The sequence below is a fragment of the Anomaloglossus baeobatrachus genome, chromosome 5 (assembly GCF_048569485.1).
Source record: "Anomaloglossus baeobatrachus isolate aAnoBae1 chromosome 5, aAnoBae1.hap1, whole genome shotgun sequence".
NCBI lineage: Eukaryota > Metazoa > Chordata > Amphibia > Anura > Aromobatidae > Anomaloglossus > Anomaloglossus baeobatrachus.
In genome coordinates, this window is record NC_134357.1 from 348,057,461 (window position 1) to 348,079,977 (window position 22,517).

General features: G+C 47.9%; 1 protein-coding gene across 6 annotated transcripts in view; it reads right to left on the minus strand.

The window, feature by feature from the left end:
• Positions 1 to 215: 215 nt before the first annotated feature.
• PHF20 (PHD finger protein 20) overlaps positions 216 to 22,517 on the minus strand; it is a 188,686-nt gene continuing 166,384 nt past the window's right edge. For all 6 annotated transcript variants that reach the window (XM_075349891.1, XM_075349889.1, XM_075349890.1 and 3 more), the window contains 2 exons: positions 3,396 to 3,576; positions 216 to 1,549 (listed from right to left, as the gene is read on the minus strand). In XM_075349891.1, coding sequence (XP_075206006.1) covers positions 1,410 to 1,549; positions 3,396 to 3,576 — 321 coding nt within the window. In that variant the 3' untranslated portion in view covers positions 216 to 1,409. The remainder of the gene's footprint in view (positions 1,550 to 3,395; positions 3,577 to 22,517) is intronic.

The following is a 22,517-nucleotide window of genomic DNA, read 5'->3' on the forward strand; positions in this document are numbered from 1 at the left end:
CAGGTGCTTCAGAACGGAGCTTTTCAGCTGCGCTCTTAAGCGGACCTTTTGTGTGCAGTGCGCACATAGCCTAATAACTGCCATCTCCCATCTCAGTGATGGGAAAGTCTTCACTGAACACAGATTTTACCTCGGAACTGAGAATTTTGATAACGACTGATCAATTCTTGGAGAAAAGAAGCAGATTTGTCTGATAAGATTTATTACAAAGTTGCTAATTTACATGTGTACTATCGATTTATGAAATAAAAAATTAAAGCGACGGTTACTCTTTAATGAGAACCTAATAATTGCATTCACTGCAATGTAACATCTGCATTGCAAAAAGTATACTACAGCAACCATACAGCTATATATTAACGTACCCCAAGACTTTTTTCAAGTACTATCCAAACGCAGAGCAAATCCTGTCCTTTTTCTATGAAGCCTATAATTCTGCAGTTAAAACCCATATATATATATATATATAAAAAAAAAAAGAAAAAAAAAAAAAGAACACATCGCTCACCTTACATATCATAGAACCAAGATGGAACGTCATGTTATATACAAACATTCATTCATATATTGTTTCCCTCACTGTGTAGGCCCAGCTTTACCATAACTTATTAGACTTTAATTATACAGAAAGCATACTGTAGACCATTTACTACATTTGCCGGAAGTCATGCCCTAATAAGAATAACCGTGCTCATGTACCACTACCGCAAGTACAACAAGCAAAAAAGATTTTGAACATAATACCTACTAAACATTGCAGCAATAAAATACAATTGAAATCAGAACATTTCTCCACTGCGATACTTGAGAAATAAGCCAGGACAATATTCTTAGTGATTAAATACGGATCTAGGAATCGGCCAGAATAAAATGTAAGCTGAAATTGCAAGAACAGAAGAAGGGAGAAAAAAAAAAAAGAAAAAAAAAAAAAGAAGTTTTTTGCCCTCCAACGCTGTTCTTTTAGTGCCAAGTTTTTGTGTGTAAAATAAAATAAAAAATATTCTTAAATTTAAGTGTTAAATTCCTGTTCTTAAAGGGTAGAACAAAGTTAATTTTGCTGTATTTAGTTAATAGCAGTTTAAGGAGAGAAATTAATACACAAAATACAGCGGGCAAAAAGCATCAGGTGAAAGCAAACAATATAGCAACTAACAATTCCAGACAACCAAGAGAAATATGAACAAACTGAAAAGAATACAAGCCTCGTTACTACATTCAGGTAATATTCTATCCGGTTATCAGACAGTATGAGCAGCTTGCTCTAATGTATGAAGAACAAGCAATATCCTCCTTCATCCCAGCAGTCTGTCCACGTTACATGCAGCCTGCATGCTACTCAAGGCTCTGCAGCGCTGGACGCCTTGCGTTTCTGTTTCCTGGAGCAGTTTCCATCATCAGCTCAAGTCTTTTCATGTTGAGCAAAGAGCTATTTGCTCAACTTTGCCAAGGTCCATTAGAAGCTGTTTGATCCGATGCTTTAGTTGTGGAAGCCTCGCGAGTGGTTCTGGTGGCTCAAGTTCACCAGTGTAGTCCAAAAAACTTTCTAGAACTGCAAAACAAAAAACAGATTGGTCTTTAAAACGAATATATATGAAGTCCTAAAAGAAAAAATTAAATTAATCTTAGAAAAGCAGAATTTATTGTTCAAAGGAACCATCACAAGGAAGATTTTACATTAATGGGGTTGTTCACTACTAGGGCAACCCCTTCTGATTCCACCAGGTAAAATAATAAAGCCTATACTCGCTTCCCATACTGGTGCTGTTCCAACAGCTCGAAGGCATGGTGCTCACGTTGGATTGTGACTTCACGCGAGACGTGTATCCAATCAGTGCCGGCTTCCTTCTCCCCGCCTTCGGATCAAATGAGTTCATCAACAGGAAGTGAGCGCAGCAGCTGCGCTCACTTCCTGTTCATTACTCATTTGGTCCAAAGGCGGGGAGAAGGAAGCCGGCACTGATGGGATACGCTACTCGCATGACGTCTGTGACGGGGTATGCAACAGAGCAGTGAGGGACGCCAGGCCAAGGAACAATCCAAAGGGCTTTATTGGAACCACAAAGAATAAGCAGCAAACATAAATATAAATCCTTCAAATCTGCAAGGAGTCCACAACAGAAAAACAAAAGATCCAGGGGCACCGCCTGGTATTCCGATGCCAGGGGAATTAGGGCAATGGTCCTTATATGAGTTCCTTGAGTCCAACAGGTGAACAACAAAACGCAATCCCACGTGGCCGCGGATCTCCAGTCTGTAACAGTCCACACACACAGACCCCAGGATCCAGCCTCAGCTATGGATCCTAGTCCTTCTCCAGCCGAGCTCCAACTAACTGAACTAACATGGTCTTCTCTCCTGGGACCAGCCCCTTAGTTGGGCACACCTCCCCCTGGCCATTTGATGCATGAATGGACTTTAGACTGCTGGCTCTGTTCTGTTTACCAAGTTGTGGTTGGAGAAGTCCCATGCTGAGAAGAACAATATATATATGCAACCCCCACCAAATCAATGACAATAGCTACAGCTGAAGCTTGAGTGCAATATGATACAGGCTGGGGGAAGATAGTCACTTACATCCCAAGACATAGTATTACAGCAAATACAGTGAGAGGGTAAATTACATCTTCACAACGTCACAATCCAACGTGAGCCCTGGGACCGTGAGACGCAGCACCGCTGGAATTGTGCCGGTACGGGAGGTGAGTATAGGTTTACCTGGAGTCTAACATGTGGAATCAGAAAGGGTTGTCCTAGTGGTTGACAACCCCTGTAATAAATGAAAGCAGAGCTTTTATTGGTGGCCATTTTTCTTTTAAATAAAAGGAGGTCTATTAAAAGGGTGTTAAAATAACAAAACACGTGCAAAGGAAAAAAGAGGAGCATATGTCCAAAGGAGATATCGGCTCACATTTTCCCGGCGCTCTTTGGAAAAATAATGCAGCCTTCTGTTTGATTGCTATATGCAGCCAGTCTACTTGGACCAGTTTTGATACTTCGTGCTCACTGTGCTTATGACAAGTCATTCATGCCAGCACAAAACACATGACAACTAAACTCCTGCCATGCGGTAGAAAGGAGTCAAAAATGAACGCTCCCATATGCAGTGGCAGGGAATTAGCCACCTTTATTCTGTCAATGGGCAAAGCAGAGGTAGCGCTACATTTAGAAAAACAACAAAAACTTAGATAATAGCAGGGCAGGGAATGTTTCATCCCCATAATTACGAAGATACACAATTAGGAGGTTCCAGTATATAAAGGGTAGTACCCAGCTGAAGATCCCATCGGGACAATGGCTGAATCCATTGCACCGCTCTTTCTCCGAATGTTCAGATTGTAATTATTGGTTAGGGAAGGGGTACTAACTACCAAAATACTACCAAAAGAATTACTCACCATCAAGCTCCTTCTCTATAAAATCCATTCTATGGGTAACTTCATCCTGCAGGGACTCCAGATGCGTCAGGAGGTTAAGCTGCCACTGTAGTTGTGAACTGACTGCAGTGTCCCCATTGTCTGCGGGCTGAGCGTGAGGGGACTCCTGAGGGGGATTCCTCTTTGATAGACACTCTCTTACCTAAACACCAAAATTATGTGATTAATATTTCATATTTACAAGCAGAAAAATAAACCTAACACCAATCAGCACCCTTTCTGCTGGCTCCCGAGATCGGACGCATTCCATTATATAGAACAGGTGTTTATCTAGGACCATCAGATAAACATATTGGATGTGTACAAAAGATTCCAATTCATAACACTTTGCAAAAAATTGCATGAATGACTTTTTTCAGAGGCAGCGTGGGCCTAGCGATATGACCCCAATGTAGGGCGAAGTGGCATGTTGAGTTCTAGGGCTGAATCCACCAGGCTACAACTCCCAATCAGTTCATAAGGACATGAAAGAGGGATATGCAGGGACTTCAAAAGTTGTGCTGTATTGTATTACACTGATCTATACTGCATTTATTCACAGATTTATTATTTTATACACAATCTACACAATCAAATAGTGCATTGCTGGAACTTTACTTGCACATATTTCTGAAATAGAACCTCCAATCTCAGATCAGTAGGTATGGTTACATTCAGCATCCTAGGGTCAGTATAGCACTGGCTTTACTTTAGATATGAAAATCCTGCTGGTTGGTTCCCTTTAAAGGGCTACTTTATGTAGTTTCAATAAAAAAAGTCAGTGTTTTATAAGCAGCAGACTAGTCACTAGAGGACTAATTGTCTTGTGCCATATAGTCCTCCTGATCTGTATAACCCCGCCCACACCACTGTTTAACAGCAGCCTATGCACAGTGTACATAGAAAGCTGCCAATCACTGGTGTGGGCGGAGTTTTACACAGCTCAGCATTCCGAGCACTAATAGATCTGCAGCAGGGAAAACAATGCTTTTATCAAAATGGCAGCATGCAAGTGACACATTGCTGGAATCAGAATACCTGTTATAGCAAAAACCTGATGACAGATTCCCTTTAAAGGGAAGGGGTTGTCAAAAAAATGTTTTTTTTCAAGAACTGAAAAAATATAAAGTATTAATGTTATGTTTAAATAATATTGGTTTTAAATTCAGAAAAATTTAAAAAAAAAAAGAAAAGTTTCATATTTTCCACTCTTAAACATTAGGGGGAGCAGCTTCTGAAATCCTGCTGTTAGAACTACTGCAGAAACAGCTCACATTACAGCTGCAGTAAAGTGGGCAGAATCTGCTCTCCTGTGTGTGATGTCACATCTCCCCCTCCTAATCTGGGTGTCTCCATAAGGATAAGGGACGATGAAGTTTAGGCTCACAGGACGGAGCCATTTTGTTGTTGGCCACAAAGTGATTACAATATGTCTAAAAAGTGTTACCGAGGACAGCTGCATAGTGCTCCACTGTATCCCTATGCCCCGCTGCTGGCTGTCTCCCTCCCTATGCCCCGCTGCTGGCTGTTTCCCCTCCCTATGTCCCGCTGTATCTCGCGCCCCCATATACTGTGCTGCTGGCTGGGATCGGAGGTCCAAGGTAACATGTGGTGAGGAGGGGTGATCCATAGTGCAGTGCCGCTCAGGCTGCAGATCACCGCTCTCAGACGCATGCACTCACCTCAGACCTGCGCCCCCGGCAGCCTGTCATGTCAATGATCACAGTACGAGCTTTGAACAGAGGGCCGAGGTGAGCACATGCTGTCTCCTCCACAAAGATGGCGCTGATCTCCTCCCTCTACTGTGATCTGGACAGCTCAGGGGTGCGTCCATTTCGCAGCAGACGCCTGCTCTATGTTACTAAATGGGGTCGGATACTGACCACTGTCCTCTATGCACAGGTGGCTGCCATAAAGGAAGTGAGTAACTGTCGTTACAAACACAAATCCAAGATGGCAGACCCCAGTGCTTCAATAAAACTAGAATTACATAAAAACTAAATAAAACAGTGAATTTAATTTTGTATTAAAAATACTTAAATTTCATAATCACTATTAATACAAAAAAAACACGACACCCTTCCTTTAAGCCTAGTGCTGAATTCACAACACTGTTAGGCTATGTGTCCACATGTTTTTCCTTGCTTTTTTTTAATCAACAAAAGCAAGGAAAAAGCATTACAGCAAAGTGTATGAGAATCCTAAGTTGCTGTGCACACGCTGCTCTTTTTTTCCCTTGCAGATTTTGTTGCTGAAAAACAGAAGCAACATATCAATTGTATCTGCATTTATTTCCTACGTTTCTGTAATTCCCTACAGTGCACTACAGGGGATCAGTACTTTGCCCCACACACTATGCATACAGCTTGGTCTGTGAGGCTCTCCGTAGCGCAGTAACCCGGGGTCATCATGGTGATGACCCAGGGTTACTATGGCAGTGATCGGGTCCCTGTGATCGCATTACAGGGATCCCATCGCCAGGGAGAGGTAAGTGATTCCTCTCCCTGCATCCTGAACGCTGCGATCGCACTGACTGCAGCATCTAGGGGGTTAAACTGCCCGGGAGTGGCGCGAGCACCTCTCCGGGTAGGGAGTCCCAGCAGTAACATCACCCGCACACTCGATGGCGATTCTGGTGGTACAGCGTCTGACCCCCACGATCACCATGAAATAAAAGCACAAAAATAAGCAGGAAAAAAACGCATATGAAAAAAAAAAACCCGCAATAAAACAATGCACTTTTTTTCTGCTGCGTTTTTCCTGCCAAAACATGTTGTTTTTTTATGTGCAGAAAAGACGCACATAAAAAAAGCAACGTGTGCACATAGCCTTATTGCTGTATATTACGCCCTCCATGCTTATGTGTGTATGTGTGAAACATAACAGCAGGATTCTCCAGTTCTCTCCATTTCTGCAATGTATGGAAGACTTCATAACAGCTAGGTTCTAATCAGCCTGCGATAAACTCTGGGAATATGGACTATTCATGTAATGCTTACACAAGGGGAAACCATTATACACAGAATACTTATTTTACTTGATTGCTTATAAATTGAGTGTGTGTAGTTAGGACACACCAATAAAATAGGTAGATGTGGGGGGGGGGGGTGGGGGGGGAGAAAGTAATCATTGTGACATCTCTTCATACTGAATCCACAGTTGCACATTCGCCAATTAGTCTAAAAGGTTTCCTCCCAAAATATGTGTACATTTCTTTTTACAAGTGACCTAATCTGCAGTAGTCCATTTTCTAAGGCTGTAGTATTGCTGCACACCTCACAAGTGCATTTAGCACGCTATGCGATTCCATCTCATGGCTGTAGCAAGCTAACATTACTGAAGTGCTGCATCATAGAGAGTCCGTGCTTTGTCCCAGGAACATGCACAGGCACCTCCCCTGCTGTAGACCATCCTAAGGAAAAGCATCTTCAGCATCCAGACACACTGAATACTGACAGGTCCTGACAGCAAGCGTTAACCTGCATGGGAGGACTACAGACAGGGACACATCAGAGGGAAAATAATGCATGTTCTTCAAACCTCACAATACATAAGCCGTTGCACATATTATACATTGTATAATATACATGTACACATACACCTATATATAGGTGTGAGCGTGTGTATGGGCAGACTGCACTCCCCTTCCCCGGGCCGGCACGGTCAGTGTTAAAGGGCTGGCAGGGTGCAGGGCACGGCCCTGCACTTTAAAGAAGTTGTCCAGTTACCAAAACTGATTTTTTTTTTTTTCTGATAAATCTTGCTAATATGTGCCCTCAACACATCTATTATGTTTTTTTCAGCAAAATTACCTTTTATTGTGCACTAGCAGCACACGGTCATTGCTGGCTCCAGCTCTGATCGGGGTTAATCTCTCCTCTGACTTCCTGTGTTCAGTTCCTACAAGTCCCAGAATTCTTTGTGGCTCTAGGGCGGTGTCTGGCTTATCTAACACACCCATTGTGTCTAATACACCCACTCTGCTCCCACCCAAACCCTCCTCCCTGCCTCTTCCCTGTGGATGCACCGAGATCAATCATACAGAGACAGCAGCAGCTCTACACAGCCAGGGAAGAAAGTGTGTGTGCGCGTATTATACAGTGTGTGTGTGTATATACAGTGTGTGTGTATATACAGTGTGTGTGCGTATATACAGTGTGTGTGCGTATATACAGTGTGTGTGTGAGTGTGTATGTGTATGTGTGTGTATGTGTATGTGTGTGTGTGTGTGTATGTCATACTCACCTGTCTGCAGGGTCCCGGTGCCATGCCTGCTTCCAGCCCCTGTCTCGGTACCGCCGCTTCGGCTGTGTGCAGTCTTCCCGGGGCACGTACGAAGCTTGCAGGACCTGGCGGTGGATCACCTGATGCAGTCACCCGACGCATCAGCTGATCGATTCTCGTGGTGTCGCCGGCTTCTTCGTGCTCGGCCGGCTATCAGCTGATCCTGCCGTCAGGGGACTTCATCAGCTGATTACCGGCAGCTCCTGCAGTGATGGGCCAGGATCAGACTCCGCTGCAGGAGCTGCCGGTAATCAGCACAGACGTGAGTATTTTTTTTTTTTTTGCACTGATGCATCAGCTGATTGTATAATCGGCTTTTATACAATCAGCTGATGTGTCATGTGATTCACGTAGTTTAACCTGACACATCATCTGATCGCTTTGCCTTCCAGCAAACCGATCAGATGATATTGGATCCGGATTGGACGGCGCGGGACCCTAACCCAGGATTACTGCGGAGGGGGATTTATTTCAATAAAGATGGAGTCACTAATTGTGTTGTGTTTTATTTCTAATAAAAATATTTTTCTGTGTGTTGTGTTTTTTTTTTTTTTATCATTACTAGAAATTCATGGTGGCCATGTCTAATATTGGCGTGACACCATGAATTTCGGGCTTAGGGCTAGCTGATAATATACAGCTAGCCCTAACTCCATTATTACCTAGCTAGCCACCCGGCATCAGGGCAGCTGGAAGAGTTGGATACAGCTCCAGAAGATGGCGCTTCTATGAAAGCGCCATTTTCTGGGGTGGCTGCGGACTGCAATTCGCAGTGGGGGTGCCCAGAAAGATTCCAATCCCCAGCTGCCTAGTTGTACCCGGCTGGACACTAAAATTAGGCGAAGCTCACGTCATTTTTTTTTAAAAATTATTTCATGAAATAATTAAAAAAAAAAAAAAAGGGCTTCTCTATATTTTTGGTTCCTAGCCGGGTACAAATAGGCAGCTGGTGGTTGGGGGCAGCCCGTACCTGCCTGCTGTACCCGGCTAGCATACAAAAATATGGCGAAGCCCATGTCATTTTTTTTTTCTTTTTGGGTAAAAAACTGCATACAGTCCTGGATGGAGGATGCTGAGCCTTGTAGTTCTGCAGCTGCTGTCTGCTCTCCTGCATACAATGAACATTTTGAATAAGGAAATTACATCAGACCTTTTTTTTTTTCATCAACAATCTTTAATGGCATTGTGCACTGATTAAAAACGCAGTGAGCAAAAACGCAGCAAAAAAGGCACCAAATCGCGGCAAAAACGTGACATGCAGCACCGCAGGTGACAGAGCAGAGCAAGTTGGTGACATGCTCTGCTCTGACACAGTGTGCTGCATGTCACTGTATCCACTCTGGGACTTGTTGTGCAGGTGACCGGATGATACATGTCACTAACTGCCCCACTCTGATTTCTGCTGCATAGTACCAACTGTATACACTCTCACCTGCACAACAAGTCCCATAGTGGAGACAGTTAGTGACATGTAGCATCCGGTCACCTGCACAACAAGTGCCAGAGTGGAGAAAGATAGTGACATGCAGCACACTATGTGTCAGAGCATGTCACTGTCTCCACTCCGCTAACCTCACAGCCCGTAGTGAAAAAAAGGACATATATATATATATATATATGTGAGAATCGGGTTTTAGCCGCGCTAAGAAACCACTGTTGCCAGGATGTAGTTTATATTGAAAAACTCTTTCTTTATTACAGCGTACACACTGCGATGGATGCAGGGGGACACAGAACAAGTAATCGGCCGACACTGGAGTCATCTCATTACTTGGGATGAATGAGCAGTAAAATGCTCTGGTGCTCGATGGGCGAAGCCCATGCCGATTTTTTTAAAAAAATTCATTAAAAATAAAAAAAACAAAAAAAATCACATTGTTTGTGGGCTCCCGCTGCATTTTCTATTGCTAAGGGTAACCAAAGCAGCTACTGGCTGCTAGCCCCCACTGCTTGGTGTTACTTTCACTGGCAATAGAAATGCAGGGAAGCATTTTTTTTTTTTTTATAAAGGTTTTTCCCTGAAAACGTTTTTAAGAAAATGACGTGGGCTTCGCCATATTTTTGTATGCTAGCCAGGTACAGCAGGCAGCTACGGCTGCCCCCAACCCCCAGCTGCCTAGTTGTACCCGGCTGGGAACCAAAAATATAGAGAAGCCCTTTTTTTTCATGAATTTCATGAAATAATTAAAAAAAAAAAATGATGTGGGCTTCACCAAATTTTTGAGTCCAGCCAGATACAACTAGGCAGCTGGGGATTGGAATCCACAGTGCAGGGTGCCCAAACTTTCTGGGCCCCCCACTGCGAATTGCAGTCCACAGCTGCCCCAGAAAATGGCGCTTTCATAGAAGCGCCATCTTCAGGCGCTGTATCCGACTCTTCCAGTGGCCCTGGTGGCAGGTGGCACGCTGGGTAATAAGGGGTTAATACCAGCTATGTTTTACCAACTGGTATAAAGCCCGAGATTCTTAATGTCAGGCCAAGTTTAACCTGGCCATTAAGAATCTCCAACAAAGGGTTTTAAAAAAAAAAAAAAAAAAAAAAGACATCACACAGAGAAAAATACTTTATTTAGAAATAAATACACAGACACAGTAGGGACTCCATGTTTATTACTCCCTCTCACCCCTCCACGATGGAGAGATTTCTGTACTGACCATGCCAGGAGAGAGAGAGAGAGAGAGAGAGAGAGAGAGAGGGGGGGGGGAGAAGAAGAGAGAGAGAGAGGGGGGGGGAGAAGAAGAGAGCGAGGGGGGGAGAAGAGAGAGCGAGGGGGGGAGAAGAGAGAGAGAGGGGGGGAGAAGAGAGAGAGGGGGGGGAGAAGAGAGAGAGAGAGGGGGGGGGAGAAGAGAGAGAGGGGGGGGAAGAAGAGAGAGAGGGGGGGGAAGAAGAGAGCGAGGGGGGGAGAAGAGAGCGAGGGGGGGAGAAGAGAGAGAGGGGGGGGAAGAAGAGAGCGAGGGGGGGGAGAAGAGAGAGAGGGGGGGGAAGAAGAGAGCGAGGGGGGGGAAGAAGAGAGCGAGGGGGGGAGAAGAGAGAGAGGGGGGAGAAGAGAGAGGGGGGGAGAAGAGAGCGAGGGGGGGGAGAAGAGAGCGAGGGGGGGAGAAGGAGAGGGGGGAGAAGAAGAGAGGGGGAGAAGAAGAGAGGGGGAGAAGAGAGGTGGGTGGGGAGAAGAGAGGTGGGTGGGGAGAAGAGAGGGGGGGGGAGAAGAGAGGGGGGGGGGAGAAGAGAGGGGGGGGGAGAAGAGAGAGACGGGGGAGAAGAGAGGGGGGGGAAGAAGAGAGAGACGGGGGAAGAAGAGAGAGACGGGGGAAGAAGAGAGAGACGGGGGAAGAAGAGAGAGACGGGGGAAGAAGAGAGAGACGGGGAAGAAGAGAGAGACGGGGGAAGAAGAGAGAGGGGGGAAGAAGAGAGAGGGGGGGGAGAAGAGAGAGGGGGGGGAGAAGAGAGAGGGGGGAAGAAGAGAGAGGGGGGGGAGAAGAGAGAGAGAGGGGGAAGAAGAGAGAGAGGGGGGGGAAGAAGAGAGAGAGGGGGGGAAGAAGAGAGAGAGGGGGGGAAGAAGAGAGCGAGGGGGGGGAGAAGAGAGCGAGGGGGGGGAGAAGAGAGCGAGGGGGGGAGAAGAAGAGAGGGGGAGAAGAAGAGAGGGGGAGAAGAAGAGAGGGGGAGAAGAAGAGAGGGGGAGAAGAGAGAGACGGGGGAAGAAGAGAGAGGGGGGAAGAAGAGAGAGGGGGGGGAAGAAGAGAGGGGGGAAGAAGAGAGAGGGGGGGGGAGAAGAGAGAGGGGGGGGAGAAGAGAGAGGGGGGGGAGAAGAGAGAGGGGGGAAGAAGAGAGGGGGGGGAGAAGAGAGAGGGGGGAAGAAGAGAGAGGGGGGGAGAAGAGAGAGGGGGGGGAGAAGAGAGAGGGGGGGAGAAGAGAGAGGGGGGGGGAGAAGAGAGAGGGGGGGGAAGAGAGAGGGGGGGAGAAGAGAGAGGGGGGAGAAGAGAGAGGGGGGGAGAAGAGAGAGGGGGGAGAAGAAGAGAGAGGGGGGGAGAAGAGAGAGGGGGGAGAAGAGAGAGAGGGGGAGAAGAGAGAGAGGGGGGAGAAGAGAGAGAGGGGGGAGAAGAGAGAGAGGGGGGAGAAGAGAGAGAGGGGGGAGAAGAGAGAGAGGGGGGAAGAAGAGAGAGGGGGGGAGAAGAAGAGAGAGGGGGGGAGAAGAGAGAGAGGGGGGGAGAAGAGAGAGAGGGGGGGAGAAGAGAGAGGGGGGAGAAGAGAGAGAGGGGGGGGAAGAGAGAGAGGGGGGGAGAAGAGAGAGAGGGGGGGAGAAGAGAGAGGGGGGGAAGAGAGAGAGGGGGGGGGAAGAGAGGGGGGGGAAGAGAGAGGGGGGGGAAGAGAGAGAGGGGGGGAGAGAGAGAGGGGGGGAGAAGAGAGAGGGGGGGAGAAGAGAGAGAGGGGGGGGAGAAGATAGTGGGGAAAGAAGAGGGGGGGGCAGAGGTGCTCTGTCACCAACTGTCTCCACTCTGTGACTTGTGGTGCAGGTGACAGAGTGCAGACAGTTGGTCCCATGCAGCAGGACAGATGGCAGAGCACAGCGGTGACATGCCTGTCAGTGTCTTGCTGCTGGGAGGAGCAGATTATCACACTGCCCGACACCGGCCGCTCTCCTGACATCGCAGCAGAGCGGGCGGGTGGACAGTGTGATCACATACTTACGTGCAGGGGGGGGATTCAGCTGAAGAACCCCCCCTGTACTGCACACTGGCGCCCCGTGCCTCACCATCTGCAGGACGCTTCCGGCTCCACACTGACGTCCTCCGGATCCTCCCCTCGATGCTGAGCTGTGACGTGCGGTAGTCACCGCCCACAGCCCTGTCACTCAATCTGAGTGGCGCCGGCATCCTGTGACGTACCAGTCTTGTTTGAGAGCCCGGAAATGCCGGGACGTCAGAGGATGCCGGCGGCCACAGCTCCAGGGGGTCATGTGACAGGCACTGAGCGTGCAGCATAGCGCCGCTCAGTGCCAGAAATGGAAATACAAGCCAATGGAGAAAATACCTAGAATTGTAAGTAGAACTTCGACAGAAAATAAAAAAAAAATGGGTGAACCACCCCTTTAAGCTAGAGTGCGGTGCTCAGGTCACCAGAGGTCATAGTGTGGAAACCCAGGTATGACCTCCAGTGAACTGAGTGACATGACTGCTGCCAGCCAGGTCCCCCTTGTGAGTGTTTTCTGTAGGTTTGAGAGATCAGACATGTTTTCGGTTTCTCCAGGCTCGGACGTAGCAGAACCAGGACAGTCGTGGAACGGCGTGTGGATTACAGCGGAATTTCAAGGGTCTTTTTGGGGGTTAATAGAAAAGACAAAGAGGGTGCTGTATTTTACTTCAAATAAAGGATTTTTCTCAGTGTCTGTTTTATTTCTTTTTACTTTTAGGATTTGTGATGGTGTGTGTGTGTGTGTGTGTGTGTGTGTGTGTGTGTGTGTGTGTGTGTGTGTGTGTGTGTGTGTGTGTGTGTGTGTCTTTTAGACCTCTACCCATCCCTAATTCTGTGCTTAGTGGCAGCTCAGAGCTGTCATTAACCTCTTATTACCCCGTTTCCAACGGCACCAGGGCAATCGTGAGGAGCCAGGTAAAGCGCCGGGACTGTCACATCTAATGGATGCGACAATTCTGGGGCGGGTGCAGGTTGCTATTCTTAGGCTGGGGGTCCCAATAACCATGAGCCTCCCCAGCCTGAGAATACCAGCCCTCATCTGCCGGCTTTATCTTGCTTGGGAAGCAAAATTATTGGCACCGAACATCTTTTTTAAAATTATTTATTTAAATCATTTTTTTTTTTTAAAAAAAAGCCGCATGTGGTTCCTCTTATTTTGATACACAGCTCATGGTAGCTGTGGCTTTATCTGTGCTGGTATCACTATAGGGGGGACCCTACGTTTTTTTAAAATTTACTTTATATTCCACTATAAGCACGCAGACAGTGATTGTGATCCCAACCAATCACAGGCGCTGTTAGAGAGGGTGGGGGCAATGGCTACCGTCAGACAATCAGAGCCACCGGTGGGCGGGGAAAGCAGTGAATATGCATGAGGAGTGATGAGTAGACCTGGAAGTATTGATACAGCCGCATGGGATATTCTCTTGCTTTAACCATTTGTTTGTGTTTCTTTTTTTGTTTAGTTTTTTTTTCTTTTTTTTTATTATCTGGGTGGCCGAACCCGAATTGTAACATGGACTTACCTGAGAACTCTGTGTCCAGGACCCATAAACCTGCTGTTCGGTACAGCCAGCAAACTACAGTTCGGGTTCGCTCATCACTAGTCGGGACATGTATATCAACTTCAGAAGTGCAGTGATGTCGCTGATAAAAGTTCAGGAGCTGGCGATGTGCCAACTCCTGGAAATCATATTATGCTCTCAGGGGTGTCATAACATGGAAAGGGACTAGTCTGGGGAACTAAAGCCCCAACTAGTTACATGGTTAATTGGCATAGGAAAAGCGCAGCTTGCAAATTGGATGCAATTGATGTCTTTTCCTTTACCAATTTGCGGTTTTTTCCATTTTAATCTTTATGTTCTAATACATTTTTTATTTTTATATAAACTACTCTATATTTTGCTGGTGCTGGATCCCATTCACCCTCCCCCTTCCCTCTCCACTGGCAATTCTTGGATTCCAGAACTGGGGTGATCTAGAGGGTCCGTGCACCGCTCATTCATCATGGGACATTTATCCTGGTAAGCGGAAAACACTATTTTTTTTATTCTATACATACCTTTAGTGATCAGCTAGGATGTGTAGGTTTCCTCCGAGTGGACCACTAAAGGTATGTATAGAACTAGCCTGATAGTGCCAGTATAGCACTGGATTTAGGTTCTATACAAAAATCCTGGTGATTGGTTCCCGTTTAAAAAGAGGTCATTTAAACCTTTGCAAATATAAGACATCCCCTGAAAAGAAGCCCTAGCGCATCTAGAAGCAAGGAGTATTATAAGACCCTTTCTTATTTTTGGACACATGGTAGATTATATTTCTTATATATACATACATATATTCATGTACATTTCACTATTGCTGCACATGTAATAAACATGAGGTGCCTTCTTAACTTAAGTGTAATTCCCATCTCTAAGATCCAATCCCAATATGAAGTAGGTGTAATAATATTAGCAAACAAGTATAGTTCTTCTGATTCACCATGTCGCTTACCTCATGTGCAGGGCATTAGGTATCCATGGTTATGGCCACTAGCAACTAACTGACTTCATGTGTGGTAATAACCATGGATACCTGAGGTCCTGCAATGCCCTGAAAATGAGGTAAGAGACAGTGAATCAGAAGAACTATACTTCAGTTTATAATTGGAGGTATTTGCTAATATTATTACCATATTACTACTCCTACTATATATTAGGATAGGCTTTTCGAGACGGGAATTCCCCGTTAAAGTAAAATGCACCTAACTCTTGCAATTGTCACAATGGCTATAAAAGACTAACTTCCTGTTCTATATAGAGGAGTTATCAGCAACCACAATCAGACAGGATTACAAGGTAACAACTAGGGCTGAGCGGATCCGGACTGTAAAATTACGGATCCGTGAGGCTGCGGGATGAGAATACCAGCCCTCAGCTGGCTTTATCTTGGCTGCGGATGAAAATTAGGGGGGGACCACACGTCGTCTTTTTTTAAAAAAAATGTATTTAATTGAAAAAAGCCGCATGTGGTTTCTTTAAGACCGGAGTCACACTTGTGAGGGACTCGTGCGAATCTCGCGTCGCATCACCAGGCACAGCTGCACACTTTTCTGACAGGAGCAGGCCGCATCTGTTTGTCTACATGCACTCTCCCCATACTGACCCGTAGACACTTGCACTGCTTTCCCCACCCACCGGCCGTCCTGGCGCCTGTGATTGGTTGCAGTCAGCTGACACGCTGCCATTCAGGCTGGGGGCGCAGCTAGCTGCAACCAATTACAAACGCCGATGGGCGGGCAAAGCAGTGAATAGTCAATTATCTGCTCCGGAAGGGAAAAGCGTGACCCGAAGGAGTTTGCCGCCATAACACAGCCTCTGTGAGTACACCGCACGCGCTCTTAACCCCCTATCCCTTCCACCAACATTTTTAATCTCTGGATTCTGGTCCCCATACCCATAGACTTATATGTGCACCAGATTCCAGAGCGGATCGTTTTTGTTTTTTTAATTAAGCAGTGATCCGCCAGTCCCGTTTTTTTTGCGAGTCCAAACAGCTCTAGTAACAACGCTACATGGAGAAGATGACCCAGGATCCACCATTCACAATAGGTGATGGTCACAGCAGGCTAGAGATGAGCACACTACATCCAATCACGCTGTTATCCCTAGTGCGAGCTAATTAAACACTGGAAGCAGCTCGCACTGGGCTGAGCACGGAGCGTACCAGAGCACAGCGATGTGCACATGAATGGTTTGCATACGTAAAAGCACCCGAACGTCGAACCCAAACTCGGTTTCTTTTTTTTGTAAAGTCTGTCTTCGGTACAAATGCTGAACCTCGCGTTTGCTCATCTGCTGACCTCCTTCCCTCAATTTTTTTATTAAATCAATGCATCTGTAAACACTGACTTATGATTAAGGACTCTTCTGATTTTAGATAATTTTTTCGTCCGAAACGCGTAAATTTTCACCTGCTATACATATTTTTGTACAGTGAGTTCCCCGACATTATTTTAACTGGATACCAATAAAAGAAAACTTTTTTTTTATATTTTATTGAATTGGTGCTGGGCCCATTCCTTTCTTTCCTAATCTCCTGTTACACGCACCGGTATGGACTGACCGGCAGGCCTCGTGCACCTTGGAGGGGAGTATGGACTCTAATAACAGGTGAGCTGGATACACTTTCTGCCTTTCACGTGCACTTCTAGGCACAGCCTATCCAGACATTGGGGAATTCAAAATACTACTATGTAATAAAAAAGAGAATTTTGTTACTTACCGTAAATTCTTTTTCTTATAGTTCCGTCATGGGAGACCCAGACCATGGGGTGTATAGCTTCTGCCTCCGGAGGACACACAAAGTACTACACTCAAAACGTGTAACTCCTCCCTCCTAGCATATACACCCCCTGCTAGCCAGCCCTAGCCAGTTTAGTGCAAAAGCTGAAGGAGGACATCCACCCACAAGTAGAGACAGAGTAAAACCCGGAACAACCGGAACCTCTGTCTACAACAACAACAGCCGTGAAGCACACGGAACAAGAAACCTGCCAACAGGCAATAGGGAGGGTGCTGGGTCTCCCATGACGGAACTATAAGAAAAAGAATTTACGGTAAGTAACAAAATTCTCTTTTTCTTTATCGTTCCTATGGGAGACCCAGACCATGGGACGTTCTAAAGCAGTCCATGGGTGGGAATAAACAGACAAACTGAGAAGCAGGCGAAACCTAACTTCACAAATGGGCGACAGACGCCTGAAAGATGCGTCTGCCCAAGCCCGCGTCTGCCAAAGCATGAGCATGCCTTGGGTAGTGCTTCGAAAAAGTATGCAGACTAATCCGAGTGGCAGTCTGACAGACCTGCTGAGCCGTAGCCTGGTGCCTGAAAGCCCAAAAGGCACCGACAGCTCTGATCAAGTGTGCCCTGATCCCCGGCGGGGAAGGCACTTGAGTACACTTGTAGGCATCGGAAATGGCCGACCTAAGCCAACAAACCAGGGTCGGCTTAGATGCCGAGAGACCGCTACGCTGACTAGTGGTCAGCACCAGAGAGAGGTGCACCGCCTAATAACGGCGGTGCGAGACACAGATCCAGAGCGCCCGCACCAGATCCAGGATATGCAACGCTTTTTCAAAGCAATGAACAGGAGCCGGACAAAAGGAAGGCAGGAAAAATGCCCCGGTTAAGGTGGAAGCAGCAACCACCTTAGGGAGAAAGTCCGGAGTCGGACGGAGACCACCTTGTCTTGATGAAAAAAAACAAAAAAGGGGGTGACTCCGAAGAGAGTGCAGCCAAAACAGAGACTCTCTGGCGGGAAATTATGGCCACTAGAAAGACTACTTTCTGTGAAAGATGAAACAAAGAAACCAGATCCAGGACTCGAGAGCCACGCCGTCAATCTGAGAGTCCAGAATTCTGGCGGAAAAAACGGACCTTTTGAGAGAAGGTATGGACGGTCCGGAAGATGCCATGGCAACACTACGGACAGATGGAGCAGGTCAGGGTACCAAGCTTGCCTGGGTCAGTCTGGAGTATGAGAATGACCCGACGGCCCTCTTTACTGATCTTGCGCAGGACTCTGGACAAGAGCTAGAGGGTGAAACACGTAAGAGACGAAGCTGGGACCAAACATGAACCAGTGCGTCTGCCGCAAAACCTGAGGATCGTGGACCACGATTGGACAGCTGAAATAGTCTGCCTCGCAGTTTTCACGTCTAGGATGTGGGCTGCGGATACGGTGGACTAGGAGTCCCTCGTCCACTGAAGAATGCGTTGAGCCGCCAACATTGCCAGGCGGCTGAGTGTCCCGCCCTGGAAGTTGATGTAGGTAAACGCTGTCACGTTGTCCGACTGGACTCGAATGTGCCTAGCCGCCAACAGATGGTGAAAGGCTTAGAGAGCTAGAAATACAGCTCTGATTTCCAGCACATTGATCCAGAGGGCTGATTCGGACAGAGTCCAAGCGCCCTGCGCTCCACGGTGGAGATATACTGCTCCCAAGGCGGATAGACTAGCATCCTGGTGAGGATCACCCGGGACGGGGCCAGGAAGGAGCGTCCCTGAGACAGAGTGGCCGAAGCCACCACTGAAACGAGCCCCTGGTCTGTGGCGAAGCCACCACCCCGTGGAAGGAGGAAGTTCGCTTGTACAGCGGAAAATATCCGGCCTCAGAGGACGCAGGAGAAACTGGGCAAGGGAATCGCTTCCATTGACGCCACCATCTGACCAGTACCTGTATTCGGTGCCTGATAGAACGACGTCGACCGCCAGCGGAGGGACTACTGTCTGACTAAGGGCAGCTTCACAAGTGCCGACAGAGTCTCGAATTGCGTCCCTGGGAACGGGAACTTCTGGTTCGAAGTCAGAGTGGACTTGGACAGAATGACAAGCCACCCGAATTGGTTAGAGTGGCGAGAGTGAGCGAAGCACTCTGCTAAGAGTCTGCACTGGATGAAGCCCCGACAAGAAGACCGTCCAGGGCAAAAGATCACTGCCAATCCCTAGAGGTGCAGGACCCTAATCACAGCTGCCCCAACCTTGAGAATACTCGAGGGGCCGTGGCTAACCCCAAGGGAAGAGCCACGAATTGGACCACTCCGATTGCAAAAACGTAGCCAACGCTGGTGTGAAACTGTGATTGGCACCTGCAGATAGGCATCTCTGATGCCGATGGATGCTAGGGAATCTCCTTGGGTTATTGATTGATCCGGTGAAAAACACACGGAACAAGACCGAGACTCCATGTGAAAACGCCACACCTGAACATGCTTGAAAAGCTTAAGATCCAGGTCGGAAGGCACCGCCCTCTTCGGGGACTAGGAATAGATTTAAGCAGAAATCTCAGAACCGTTCCCAGTCGGGAACCGGTACAATTACTCCATTGGCCTGCAAGAATGCCACGGCCTGTGAGAAGGCGGCGGCCTTGGAGCCGGGGGGAGTTGACAGAAAAAATCTGTTTGGCGGGTGGATAGAATTCTATCCTGTAGCCATGGGAGATATAATCCCGCACCCACTGAACGGAGACGTGTTAAAACCATACGTCGCGAAATGGGAGAGCCTGCCACCGACCAACGTTGTTGGCGTGGCTAGATAGCTCGGAGGAAGCTGACTCAGTGGCAGCATCTCCTGCGGTTTTCTGAAGACGCAGCTTCGAGCGCCATTTGGGTTTATGAACCTTGGCCGAGCTAGTGGACGAGGCCGAGGGCTTAGAGAACGATCAGATGGAGGAACGAAAAAAACGAAACCTCAACTGATTCCTGCCCTGGACAGGTTTCCTGGTTTAGGTTTGTGGCATGGAAGAACTCTTCCCGCCAAGAGCTTCCTTAAATTTCATCCAGTTGGTTCCGAAGAGACTGGTCCCAACAAAAGGGAGCCCAGCAAGGAACTTCTATAGAAGCATCTGCCTTCCATTTCCGAAGCCACAGGAGCCTGCGGATAGCGAGGAAAGTAGCCGAGGCCACCGCAGTGACTGAAGTCTGGAAGTTCAGGCAACCATTTCGGGCATAGAGTCCCTGTGAGGGAATGCAACTCCTCTAGAGAAGCAGAGAAGGCTACAAAAAAACCGCACTGCTGTAAAGCTGAGGAGAACGAAGCTCCTGCCGCCCCCATACAGATTTGGCCAGAAGGACAACCTGGCGGACCGCAAAACCTTAAGTGAGGAGCCATCAGCCACTGACATAACGGTCCGGGCTGAGCCACCTTTGGTGAATGAGCCCACTCCTTGACCACCACTGGTGGAAAGGGAAAAACAGTCCTCAGAACCACGCTTCATGGGAAGCGACTGTCAGAGCGGACCCTGGGCTTGGTCACAGTGGCCTGAAAACTGGAGTGGTTAAGGAACACACCTTGTGTTCTCCTAGGCAAGGTAACTCCGGCGGATTGAGGTCCAGTACAAAATTAATGTACAGTGGGATCCTTATAGAGGTGCCGTCAGCCACTGATACAACTATCCGGGCTGAAAGTCTAGACACCGGAGGGACCACCCTTGGCGAATGAGCTCACTCCTTGACCACCTCTGATGGGAGGGGGAAACCGTCATCAGAACCCCGCTTTGGGGTCTGACAGGACAGGCTGTGGGCTTGGACACAGTGGGCTGAAAACTGGAGTGGTTAAGGAACACACTCCTTGTCCTGTTTAAGGTATACTGATGCCTTTCTGCCAGCGGGGAATACTCCCCTGATACAGGCGGATGGAGGTCCAGTACAAGTATAATGGACGCAATCCAATCATTAGCATCTGCGTCACCTACGGACAGATCAATGGTACATAAAGTAGCGTCCGAGCCTGGTAGAGACATCCTCCTCGTCCAGTGAGTCAGCTCGTAATCAGAGCTGCGGGACGGGGAGGACAGGGGACCCTGCGTCTCCATGTCAGGAGGACGGGGTCTGAGACCAGTAGGAGAGTCCTCTGTGAGCTTTGCTGAGCGAGCTGTAGCAGAAAACGCCCTGAGAAGGGGACTAATGCATGCTCAGCAGATTCCGGGACAGCCGACCCCTGGAAAGAGCGGATTCTAGCCAAACCAGGGGTCAGCCACCGAAGCCGGAGCAGCTGGAGGGACCACTGATGAGCCTCCAGGCTGAGGGGCCACTGTGTTTATGAGCTCGGTACAGCCGTACGAGACTACATGCAGTGCATAATAAAAACAGCCTTGCAGCCTTGCTCTGATGTGAGACATGCTGCAGAGGTGGGGGCTCTGTCCTAGAATGGCCCCCAGCATATATAAACAGATAAAATAAGCAGATGCACAAACCGGAGGTTGTGGCTGCCAGATCGTTTAAACAGACATTTCTGTGCCCTCCAGTCCCTCAGCCCAGGCCCCCACTTGTCACAATGTGGAATCTCTGTGCCTATGCAGGCACAGAGAACGCTGAGAAAATGGCGACCGGAGCGAGGAGAGGGGGTGGGGCCTACTCTGAGAGCGGCAAATGAGGTAGCCAGGGGAGGGAATCCTTCCTCAGTGAGGAGTGTCCCTTCCCTGTGCTGCACAGCCGCTGGGCGGAGCCACACTGTCCCTCTGCATGACTGACATGCAGAGGCAGTGGAAACCGAAACTAGGCCTCAGGCGAAGCCGGGGCCTAGATTTAAACATGCGGCCGGCGTGCAGGCACCATCGGCGCGGTTCTCCAGTGAAAACTGGAGAACCGGCCGGAAATGTTAACACAATCATATAACACACTCTCCCCAATAAATAAAGTATAAAGGACCCCTGGAAAGACCACTTTCTGTGGTAATAACGTCTCATATACTTAGCTTGTAAGACGCAGGTTGCCAGGTCCCTGGGGGGTGATCGCTCCGTCCAGCAGGATCCTGAAAAAGGGCTGCGGATGGAGACCGGTCTCCTGCAAAGCAGTGAGAACCGTGTTGGCTCCCACTTCAAGCCAGAGCCCCAGGGGATGGTGAAGGAGCGCGGCACGAGAAGGCTCCAGCCTTGGAAAATCAACCTTAACAGCACCGCCGACACAGTGGGGTGAGAAGGGACATGCCGGGAGTCCAGCTGGACCCGCTTTTCTTCCAAATCTTTGATCCAAAAGGAAAAATCAAAAATCAAAAAACAGAGAATGCATGTGTGTGTGACCTCCTGAAACACAAAGCATTGAACTGGCTATGACTGGCTAGCAGGGGGTGTATATGCTAGGAGGGAGGAGCTACACGTTTTGAGTGTAGTACTTTGTGTGTCCTCCGGAGGCAGAAGCTATACACCCCATGGTCTGGGTCTCCCATAGGAACGATAAAGAAAGACATAATTTGAAAGGGCACGGAGTAAGAGCCAACATTGGCACAAAGAAGACATCACCTACTCAAGGATTCTTACGCACACCACAAAAAGGCACATACCCATGCATTAATTGCGCCCAGTGTTCAAACGTAACAAAGGGCGAATAAGTCAGTCATCCATGTGCTGGCAAAAGATTCCCAATTAGAAATTTCTTTACATGTGACTTTTCATATGTTGTGTATTTAATTAAAGGTCCCTGCAGTCTCGGGTTTGTTGGAGAGACCTCCCAGCATATCCGGGACCCCATCTTAAAACATAAATTGACAATTCAGTGTAAGTAAAGAAACGACATTACCCATTCCTGCCCATTTTGTAGTCATGTTCCAGGTATTCGAGCAGGTATTTCGTGTTAGAAGAGGGGGTGACCGCG